At 42.3% G+C, this 12,158-nt stretch overlaps 1 protein-coding gene across 8 annotated transcripts in view; it reads left to right on the top strand.

The window, feature by feature from the left end:
• The window catches only part of L3MBTL2 (L3MBTL histone methyl-lysine binding protein 2), a 241,087-nt gene that overhangs the window by 41,887 nt on the left and 187,042 nt on the right, over nt 1-12,158 (top strand). For all 8 annotated transcript variants that reach the window (XM_077275930.1, XM_077275928.1, XM_077275934.1 and 5 more), the window contains exon 2: nt 6,667-6,890. In XM_077275930.1, the coding sequence (XP_077132045.1) occupies nt 6,667-6,890 (224 nt within the window). The remainder of the gene's footprint in view (nt 1-6,666; nt 6,891-12,158) is intronic.

Here is a 12,158-nt window from a genome sequence, read left to right as displayed (position 1 = left end):
TCTCTAAAATGTTGTCTAGAACTGGACCGAAGACGTGTACCTGAGAAAGTGATGGAGCAGAGCTTGCTTTTAGACTGGCTGTCCCCTGACCATGTTTTAAGCAAAATGGCCCGCCGCACCGAGTTAGAGAGCATGTTACTGCTAGCTGCAAACCTTACAGACTGCTGAAGCATCCACCATAAACTGCTTCGCCATCTTTAACATAAGGAGGGACTCTGATATAACCTCTCTGGGGTGTTAATTTTATCTCTTTGGACAGTTCGTCAATCCAGACACACATGGACCTAGCTACCGAGGTGGCCGATATATTAGTCTTTAATAACCGCTGCCAAAGACTCCCAACTCCTCTTTAACAGTCCTTATGCTTTCCTATCCATGGCGTCCCGCAGGCAGAAAGAGTCCTCAATCGGTATAGAGGTCTTTTTTGCCACTCTGGTAATAGGAATGTCCACTTTGGGGATTTGTTCCCACTCCTTGATCTCCAAAGGGTCAAAGGGAAGATAGGCCTTAAAGTCCTGAGGGATGACCAGGCATTTTTCTGTATCTTCCTATTCTTCCAAGATCATAGCTCTAATATGCTGGTTGACCGGGAACACTCTATTCATTTGTGCTCTCAGTCCCCCAAACATCTCATCCTGAATTGTGCGAGATACTTCCGTTTCTTCAATTTTTATAGTCGCTCTAACGGCCTTCAATAGGTCGTCTGTATTTTCGGATGAGAAAAAATACTTCTTCCTCTCCTCTGACGGCCTCTGGGAAAAATTTTCTTCACAGTCTTCAGCATCTTCCTCTGAGTAGTACAAATATGGATATGCTTCCTCTGAAGATTCCTCCATTTCCCATCTGGCTCTCTTGTGATGGGAGATTCTTGGATCTGGCTGTGGCTGCACGAGACTGGTACCAATGCTCTGGACCTCTTCCCTAATTATGGCCCGCATATCCGTTAAGAAGGACACTTGTTCCTCTGTCAGGAATTTTGCAACACACTCTGCAGATAACTGCTTTGTGTATGAAACAGTTAACTTAGTGTTGCATGTCGGGCATCTCATTCTTTTTTGGAACTTTCAATTGGAGAGATTCGTGGATACCCGCGCTGCTGCATAAAGGAATGTCCAGGCGTGTATTGGAGGTACAATTGGTGGTTTATTCTCAACGTGTTTCAAAGTCACTAGCACTTCTTCAGGAGATGATACAAGTCCTAGTGACTTTGAAACGCGTTGAGAATAAACCACCAATTGTATCTCCAATACGCCTGGACATTCCTTTATGCAGCAGCGCGGGTAATATCCACGAATCTCTAAAATTGAAAATTCTGAATCGGTCATTGTCTGACCAGTGGATCTGCGGCATCTGCTAACTGACGGGTTCCTTTTATGCCATAACTCCAAGAAATATCAAGTGAGTGCCAACTCATTTATACTCGGTGATCTCCATCGGATAAGACCCTGTTTGCGCTTTTCTCTCCTACAGTATCCTATATTGCTCATTCTTTTTCGGGAAGAGGAGCCAGATCTTATGGGAGGCCCTTTATCCTAATACAAAAGACAGAACATATTCTATTCTTACGGAGTGACCACTAACCTGTGGTAAAGCAGATGCTATGGGGTTACTTACACTGGCCAAGGACTGCTTGGCTGGTGCATCTGAGTGGGGCGGATTAACCTCCATAGTTCAGACTGCACACACCACCCATTCTGTGAGTACCCTTTTAAAGGGTTTTACCTTGTCCAGGTGGCCTTCAGATTACCCCCATAGCTCTTTCATGCATTCCTGGTTGTAAACTGAGTATAATCCAAAACAATAATATCTTTATTGTATAGTACAAAATGGATACATAAATCTAAAACCAACTGGACACCAAGTCAAAGAGACCAGGCACTCTAACACAATAGCAGCCTAAGAAGTATAAGAGGAGACATTATCCAACATCAAACCACCACCCAGCTGCAGGAAACAGCTAGGTAAAATACCTTTCCATAAACATAATGTGTATGGAAAGGTATTTTACCTAGCTGTTTCCTGCAGCTGGGTGGTGGTTTGAAGTTGGATAATGTCTCCTCTTATACTTCTTAGGCTGCTATTGTGTTAGAGTGCCTGGTCTCTTTGACTTGGTGTCCATTTGGTTTTAGATTTATGTATCCATTTTGTACTATACAATAAAGATATTATTGTTTTGGATTATACTCAGGTCTTGGTCTTTTTGTACCAGTTTGTTAGTCTATTGGTTATGAGTTATATGTCCTTCATGCTATTTTGGGAGTATCTTTGAGTGTTTATTTCTGGTTGTAACGCACACTGCTCTGCTCCGCTCGGAAGTGCCCCTCTAAACTGGAAGTGTGTTCATACTCGAAAGGCGTCTGGCCGGAAATGCGTTCCACGCTGGAACGCACTCTCACTCATGTGAACGGAAGTCGGCAACCAGCGGTCGCGTGGAGCCGAGAACCCTCCGGAGAGGGAAGCGGCAACTTCGGCAGCTACCCTGCTCCATCGACAAGCTGAGGGACTCCCGCCCAGTGAGGTATCCGCGATGGAGACACCTGACAGCAGGAAGGGAAGAGATTCAGTCCCCTCCGATCCTGCTGAGCCCCAGCAAGTATTGCGCTCCTGCACTCCTCTTGCTCGCCCTGTGCTGCTAAGGACAGGAAAAACACTGGGGGAGAGGCGGAAGGGGGGGGGGGGGGGCCTTTTAACCTCTCGTGTATCCTGTTCCTGGAAGATAAATGGGACTTACCTCCTGTTGTGCTGTCATGAGGGACGTCCTGGGGAAAGTATGTTTTTATCTGAAAAGCCGTTTTTTAATTTAGAACCATAATAAAGTATTGCTTTTTGAGGGGAGAGATTTACTATATTAGCCTTAATCATAAATAAAGAGAGAAGTTTTAATGTGAGGGTGCAGATACTGATTACGTGAAGTCTAGAATACATGAAGTTTCCTCCATTGAGTACTATGAGAGGCCTTTACGGAAACCATTTTCAGCAGCTGCTTGGTTTGTGGGTCTGGCTAGTTCTGCTTTCAGCCAGGATGATGTGTGCTGACTGTCTCTGCCATTTACAAATAAAAGTATATCAGATTTATTACTTCATACACTATCACTATCGTCTCCCTGACAAAGGACTCTGAACCGAAACGCGCGTCTGTGCACGTGTCTGCCCATACCCACCCAATCGTACAGGTAACCTTGTCTTAGGACATCGTCCATTCTATTCTCTGACATCTAGTTATATTGAATATACAATGGCCATACTAGCATTATTGGCTCGTCGTTTGAGCCATTTCATCTTGCATTGAAGCCGTTTCAGGCAGTATTTAGGACAATTCACAGTGCGTGTACCTGATATTCATTGCGGCGCTGCATACTGTCTTCTCAGGTCCTCATTTCCTTATATAGTTTTTGTCCTTTTTTGCCATGGGCATACATCTTTACATTACTTTTCCTGGGATGTCGTTCTGACTACAACGGTTATCTGTTTTGATCATTTGAGCACTTGCTCTATTTTTGGATAAACTGTCATATATAGACACATACAGGTCCTTCTCAAAAAATTAGCATATAGTGTTAAATTTCATTATTTACCATAATGTAATGATTACAATTAAACTTTCATATATTATAGATTCATTATCCACCAACTGAAATTTGTCAGGTCTTTTATTGTTTTAATACTGATGATTTTGGCCTACAACTCCTGATAACCCAAAAAACCTGTCTCAATAAATTAGCATATTTCACCCGTCCAATCAAATAAGTGTTTTTTAATAACAAACAAAAAAACTATCAAATAATAATGTTCAGTTATGCACTCAATACTTGGTCGGGAATCCTTTGGCAGAAATGACTGCTTCAATGCGGCGTGGCATGGAGGCAATCAGCCTGTGACACTGCTGAGATGTTATGGAGGCCCAGGATGCTTCAATAGCGGCCTTAAGCTCATCCAGAGTGTTGGGTCTTGCGTCTCTCAACTTTCTCTTCACAATATCCCACAGATTCTCTATGGGGTTCAGGTCAGGAGAGTTGGCAGGCCAATTGAGCACAGTAATACCATGGTCAGTAAACCATTTACCAGTGGTTTTGGCACTGTGAGCAGGTGCCAGGTCGTGCTGAAAAATGAAATCTTCATCTCCATAAAGCATTTCAGCCGATGGAAGTATGAAGTGCTCCAAAATCTCCTGATAGCTAGCTGCATTGACCCTGCCCTTGATGAAACACAGTGGACCAACACCAGCAGCTGACATGGCACCCCACACCATCACTGACTGTGGGTACTTGACACTGGACTTCAGGCATTTTGGCATTTCCTTCTCCCCAGTCTTCCTCCAGACTCTGGCACCTTGATTTCCGAATGACATGCAAAATTTGCTTTCATCAGAAAAAAGTACTTGGGACCACTTAGCAACAGTCCAGTGCTGCTTCTCTGTAGCCCAGGTGAGGCGCTTCTGCCGCTGTTTATGGTTCAAAAGTGGCTTCACCTGGGGAATGCGGCACCTGTAGCCCATTTCCTGCACACACCAGACTCAGTCCACTGCTTCCTCAGGTTCCCCAAGGTCTGGAATCGGTCCTTCTCCACAATCTTCCTCAGGGTCCGGTCACCTCTTCTCGTTGTACAGCGTTTTCTGCCACATTGTTTCCTTCCAACAGACTTACCATTGAGGTGCCTTGATACAGCACTCTGGGAACAGCCTATTTGTTGAGAAATTTCTTTCTGGGTCTTACCCTCTTGCTTGAGGGTGTCAATGATGGCCTTCTTGACATCTGTCAGGTCGCTAGTCTTACCCATGATGGGGGTTTTGAGTAATGAACCAGGCAGGGAGTTTTTAAAAGCCTCAGGTATCTTTTGCATGTGTTTAGAGTTAATTAGTTGATTCAGAAGATTAGGGTAATAGGTCGTTTAGAGAACCTTTTCTTGATATGCTAATTTATTGAGACAGGTTTTTGGGGTTATCAGGAGTTGTAGGCCAAAATCATCAATATTAAAACAATAAAAGACCTGACAAATTTCAGTTGGTGGATAATGAATCTATAATATATGAAAGTTTAATTGTAATCATTACATTATGGTAAATAATGAAATTTAACACTATATGCTAATTTTTTGAGAAGGACCTGTATATGCATATGTTTTTCTATCTTTATGCATTTGCCAGTCATACTATTTATACCAATTACTTGACAGTGCACTTGCTATACCTACTATTTTGTGCACGTTGCACTGCTATTTAGATATATACTCATACTAAAGTGTCTCATGCTACCATTTGATTTTTTACATAAACGTATTTACATTTATATTTACTTATTATATTCTATTTGGACACATTCACTTGTTGCATGACGTATAGTGTTTTGAGTATTGTCTGCATAGTACATAACATTTTGGATACTTACCATATAGTGCACTTTATGCTCTCATCATCTTTTGTGCATGTTCTGTTTATTTGGTATCCTGTTCAGTTGTCCATTATTTTATTTCTTGTTTGGGCTTGTATGGGCGGATACACACTGTGTGTGACCAGCACCGTTTTGCCAATTTCTGTGTCCTTTGGTTATTCTTACCATTAATAAACTATTTTTTGTACTATATTTTTTTTGTTTATTTACTTTTTGACCCTTTTAGTTCGTTTTTTCCTCTTTCGCTCCGTGTATTTACCGAATGGTCTGCCATTCTTTCTACATCAAGCTTTGTAGTATATATTTCTGTACTCATACATGGGATGTGTATATATGTATGTATGTGTGTATATATGTGTATATGTATGTGTGTATATGTGTATATATATATATATATATATATATATATATATATATATATATATATATATATATATATATATATATACACACGCACACACACACACACACACACACATATATATATATATATATATATATATATATATATATATATATATATATATATATATATATATATATATATATATATATATATATATTCTCTTTGCTTGTGAAGTGTGTAATTTCCATGATCACTATCTTCAGTGACTGATCCACCGTCAGTAATATGTCTCGATGCCAGAACACTGCCACCACATGTGATAGATGGTGGGAAAGATATCTGATCATGAGCCCTTTCCTTTTCTTCCTGTTCCTGTCTCTTTTTATTAACGTATGTTGGCACTATTTACAGACTTATTCCCAAAATTGGTCTGCTATTTCCTTGAGTCCTATAGTCAATGAATGGAGTGGAAGTCGCAACACTATTCAGGGCTGGGCTCTGCTGAACTCTGCTCTGATTGGGGATCCCTGCAGTGAGACCCCCCAGTCATCAAGAAGTTATCCCCTAGTCTATTGAAAGGGGATAACTTCACATAATTTTTTTTAACAAATCCTCTAACTTTTGCATGAGAATATAAGTAGCACATTACTTATGATGAAATCCATGGTATGTGACCTCCATTCTGCGGCCAAGGATGGACAAGTTTGGATTTTATATGAAAGGTGGTTCACAACCCCATAGACGATCAGTGCATGCAATGCTGTAGCGCACACTCACATTTTTAATTTTGCAGGACTTTTTGCCATCTTGTCATATCTAGAATGTTAAACATTTGAATACCGTAATTCAAAAGTATAACCTAAGAAAACTGTCTTTCTACAGGGAGATTGTGAGACTTGATATTGTATGTGAAAGGTATATTTATTTTTGCAGGGGCTTGGTGATTAAGAGCACGGCAATGGACGTAAAAGCCTCATTTGACTTACTTTCCGGTGACAACCGTAATGAGAGAGAATTTAACAGCCGTGCCCTGAGTGACAGCAGCTCTGCTCCTGGAGATTCCAGTTTTGAAGAAATTAAAGCGGAAACCGACGCTTCCACCCTGCAACCTCCGTCTGTTGTTGAGTCGGTCTTAGCTGACAATGGTGCCGAGTCAGGTATGTTTGTAGTGTTTGTATTTCTATCAGGAAATTACAGTATGCTGTTGACTGAGGTTTAACATTGAGTTGTCAATAGTTTTCCTTTTAAAGACCAGCAACTAAAGGGTTAAAAGGTTATTCCTATGCTATGGGAAGAACTACTTCTAGGTGCCGGCCACCAGAGGTGGGGCTGCAAAAAATGGCAGCGCAAAGCTGCTTTATTTTGTCTTAAGTTCCATAAAAATTAATAGGAATTACGATTATCAAAAGCCTGGACGATCCCTTTAACGCCGTCCTGATCAAGCTCCATTTTTCACGTCTGACAAGCCACTTAACATGGTAATGAATTTGGGAGGTGTCTACGTCTCCAAGTGAGGTTCTTTTTCTCCTGAAACTGCAGATTGCGGGCAGTAAATTTAGATCAATATGTTTTGCATTTTTTTTTTTTTCTTTTTTTTTTTTAATTAAAAAAAACTGAAACGTACCCTACAAATTGGCAGTGTTCGTACTTTTTTTTAATTTTTATGCTCTCAAAACAGTTAATCAATTATTACATATCTCTCCTTTATGTTGTCATGACTTTTTAATGTCCTTTTTTACGATGTTAGAAGGCTTAAACGTTTAGCATTCATATTTGATATTTTGAAAGAAATTTCTAAATCCAATATTTGGGAATTTAGTTAGTTTTGCAGTGGCTTTGAGGGACAAATATATTAACTAAAATTAAAGTGAAATGTAAAAAATTGTTATTTTAGCAGATATTTTACTCCAAAGCCTGTTTTCACCTTTCTGACCAGGCCAATTCTGACCACTGTCAATTTATGAGGTCATAACTCTGGAACGCTTCAATGTATCCCACTGATTCTGAGATTTTTTTTGTGACATATTGTACGTCATTAAAGTGGTAAAAGTTCTTTGATATGACTTATTTTTTTTGTGAAAAAAAATCGGAAATTTGTCAAAAATGTTAAAATTTTCCAATTTTCATACTTTTCATTTTCATACCCTTAAATCAGAGAGTCATATCACACAAATAGTTCTTAAATAACATTTCCCACATGTCTACTTCACATCAGCACAATTTCTGAAGCATTATTTTTTTTTTTTTCGTTCGGAAGTTATACATTTTAAAAGTTGACCAGTGATTTCGCATTTTTGCAACAAAATGTACAAAAAGTTTTTTTTTTAGGGACCCCCATCACATTTGAAGTCACTTTGAGGGGTCTATATGATAGAAAATACCCAAAAGTGACACCATTCTAAAAACTTCACCCCTCAGGGTGCTCAAAACCTAATTCAAGACGTTTATTAACCTTCAGGTGCTTCACAAAAATTAATGGAATGTGGAAGAAAAAAATGAACATTTTAACTTTTTTCACAAAAAATATCCTTTAGGCCCTTTTTTTTTTTACTTTCACAAGGGCAGTATGAGAAAGTGAACCATAAAATTTGTTTTGCAATTTCTCCTGAGCATGCCGATACCCCATATGTGGAGGAAAACCACTAGCGCTGTTTGACTTTTTGAAAGTAAAATTTGCTGGAATCATGTTTGGAGTGCCCCTGATGTGCCTAAACAGTGGAAACCCTCCATAACTGACACCATTTTGGAAACTATACCCCTCAGGAAATTTATCTAGATGTGTATTGAGCCTCTTGAACCCCTAGGCGCTTCACAAAAGTTTATAACTTTGAGCCATGAAAATAAAAAAAAATCACATTTATTCAGTAAACCGTGACGGCACCACAAGAGAGGGGATCCACCGTTCAAGGACAGGAAACCTTGAAGATAAAAAAAAAAAAAAAAAAAAAAGGGGGCTGGCCCTCTCTCCACATAAGTTGGTTTTCTGTCCTTGATGGGAAACCCTCAGTTAAGATTCAGGTGTGGAATCCATGAAGAGTATGCATGGGCCTGGGATGGCCAGGGTTTGGCCAGTGCACAGGAGCCGGGCCTCTCTGACCTTTCCTGGTGCCTGCGCACTGCAGTACTTTGCTCTGCCCTCAACAGGGCAGATAAGTACGCCTGCGCAGGACCCGCGACAGGAAGCAAAGAAGAGGACATCGTATGAAGATGGGAGGTGCCGGACCCGGATCGCGACTCCCACCGGACCGCAGCGGGACCGCCCCTGGGTGAGTATAATCTAGCTTGTTTCTCTTATCTTTCAGGTTACATCGAGGGCTTGTCTACAGCATTACAGAATGCTGTAGATAAGCCCCTGATGGCGGTGGCCGCAGCTTATAGGTCAAAATTGGGGTGACCGGTTCCCTTTAAGTAAGGCGGAGGTACAGAGGTCTGTTAGTGCTCTAACAGAGGAGAGAGGCGGTGGGGGGGGGGAAGAGGAGATACATAGAACCCCCTTCAACACCTGAGGACTCTACCCGGTCAGAGGACGACCCAAGGGCATCTGACCAGTCGGCCGCCTCGTCAGATAGTAGCACGGAAGATCGATATTGCTTTCCTGTAGAAGGAACGGATAAGCTAATGAAAGCTAGAAGATCTACTGTGGGTCTGATGGACCAGAAAACTAAAAGATCTTTTCAGGATGTCATGTTCAGAGGCTTTGAGCAGAGGAGGCGTAGGAACTTCCCGATAAATGAGCAGTTGCAGAATCTCATTTAAAGGGAATGGGAGAATCCGTATAGGAAGCAAAGCCTAGCTTCATTTAAAAGAAAGTATCCCTTTGAAGAGGAAGCTTCCTCCTCCTGGGATAAAGCCCCAAGACTGGACGTAGCGGTATCCAAATTCTCAATTTTTTTTTCTTTTTGCCATTTGAAGACTTGAGGTCGCTAAAGGAGCCGCTGGACAGGAAACTGATAGCTTCCTCAAAGCAGTCTTGGGAGTCCATGGCGGGGACTGTAATGCTGTCCATCGCAGCCATGTGTGTGGCCAGGTCTCTGAAGGTCTGGCTGGATAACCTGGAGGACCAGCTGGAACAGGAAGTACCTAGAGATACGATCTTGGCATCAGTTCCAACTATCAAAGGAGCAGCGGCATTTTTAGCAGACGCCTCAGCAAGATTGGCAGCTAGGTCAGCGGCACTGTCCAATGCAGGTCACATAGCAGTTTGGCTGAAATGTTGGCCAGGGGACAAACAGGCAAAGACCAAGATTTGTTCCCTCCCCTGTGAAGGTAAATTCCTGTTTGGTCCATTCCTGGACAAAATTCTTGAGAAGGCAGGGGATAAAAAGAAGGGGTTTCCTGGTGCGCCCATTCCATCCTTTCGGCGCTCCTTTCATAGAGGTCGCTATGCTCACAGGAGACCATTCAGAGACCAGGACAAGCCAGAGGAATGGCCAAAGAAGAGAGGAAGTTGCTTTTTTGAAAAATCCTCCCGGGAGTAAAAGAAGTCACCTCAGTGTCTCGTCTTCCCAGGTGGTAGGGAGGCTTTTTCTCTTCCTAGGAGAGGATTTCTTCAAGTGCCTGGATCCTTCAGATTATATCAGGCCTGAAGTTAAATTTCCAGACCCTACCTCGAGAAAACTATATGGAAACCCCCGTGCAACCATCTTTGCACAAACAATGGGTGTTGGAAAAAGAGATCCTGTCTCTCATAGAGAAGCAAGTATTGGAAGAGGTTCCCCCAGGGGAGATAGAGAAGGGGTTCTACTTCCCCCTATTTCTGATATAAAGAAAAAAAATCAAAAAAAAAACGGACACATCCTTGAGGACTATTATCAATCTAAAGGCGTTGAAGAAATTTTTAGTTGTCCCCTTATTCAATATGGTCAGTGAGGACAGCAGTGAAAGTTCTATTTCCAGGTTGTGTTATGGCAGTCCTGGATCTCAAGGATGCCTGTTATCATTATATTAACAATATCGGAAGTTTATCAGAGTAGCGATACAGATAGGGTCTCGAATCAGACACTTCCAATACAGGGCTCTCCCCTTTGGGCTAGCAATAGCTCCCCGGATATTCAGGAAACTAATTTTGGAGGTGAAAGGTCATCTCTGGGAAAGGGATATTCTGGTCATACCTTACCTGGACGACTTCCTGATTTTTGGGTGGGGGTTCCTTTCTCCAAAGTTAAGAACGAGTCAATATGGTAAAACATACTTTAGGGACTCTAGGATGGCATCTGAATCTGAAGAAATCCGGGCTCTGACCGGTAACATCTCAGGTCTTTTTGGGTCTAGTAATAGGTTCAGTAAAACAGAAATGCCGTCTTCCGGAGGAAAAGGAAAAAAGTATAAAAACCCTCATCTCATCGGCTATGACAAATCCAAGACTGTCCCTCAGAAGAGCAATGTCTTTGTTAGGATCCCTGACCGCCTGTATACTGGCAGTCAAATAGACGCAGTTCCACACTTGAGTCCTTCAGTGGTGTGATGTGTGCTGGAGAGCGAGACACTCCTGCAGGGATGATTGGAAAGAAAGCTGAGCCTTCCAGAAACAGTGGTCGATTCCCTCCGATGGTGGCTAAAGATCGACTCATCACCCAGTATCCAGGATATTCATGACAGATGCCAGTCCCTGGGGGTGGAGAGCTCACATGGACGGCCACTGGCTCCAGGGAACCTGGTCGAAGGAGGAGGTTACTCTCCTCAAACAACTGGGAACTCTTGGCAGTGGACGCTATATAAATCACCAGGGAGGTACTTGTTCCCGTCCGCTGATGTCAATGGCAGAGCAGGTATTTGCATGGGCGGAAAAGAAAAGTATTTCTGCTCATTGTTGTTTCTGCATATCAAAGGGGCAGAAAACGTCAGGGCAGACTTCCTGAGTCGCAGTCGGCTAAGTCAGGGAGAATGGCCGCTGAAGAAGAGGGAGTTTAATCTGATCGTGGACATGTGGAGTCAGCCCTGGATAGATCTTTTCGCCTCCAAAAACAGGAAGATCCGAAAGTTCTGTTTGCTGTATCCAGAGGACAATCCTCACATGGTGGACACCTTCAGGATGAAATGGACCTCGGGGCTACTATATTCCTTTCCTCCAGTATGTCTCATCCCAGCTGTCTTGAGGAAAATCCGAGAAGACAGAGCAAGTGTTATCCTGATAGCTCCCTTTTGGCCAAAGAGGCCTTGGTTCTACTGGCTGAGGACAATGTCAATGTCAGATCCGTGGGTCCTTCCGGAGGATCAGGATCTTCTATCCCAGGGGCCTTTTCTCCATCCTCAGATGTCTGGGCTGCATTCAACAGCTTGGAATTTTGAGAGGACGATTTTAGAAGGGAAAGGTTTCCGGCTAGATTAATTTCTACCCTTCTTAGTATCAGGAAGCCAGGGGCTACTAAGATCTATGGGAGGTCTAAAGGCCCATTGTACAAGAGCTGTGACAGCATCCTGGGCGG

Source organism: Ranitomeya variabilis, chromosome 8 (assembly GCF_051348905.1).
Source record: "Ranitomeya variabilis isolate aRanVar5 chromosome 8, aRanVar5.hap1, whole genome shotgun sequence".
In the NCBI taxonomy this organism is placed as follows: domain Eukaryota; kingdom Metazoa; phylum Chordata; class Amphibia; order Anura; family Dendrobatidae; genus Ranitomeya; species Ranitomeya variabilis.
This window is presented reverse-complemented; position numbering and strand designations above follow the sequence as displayed.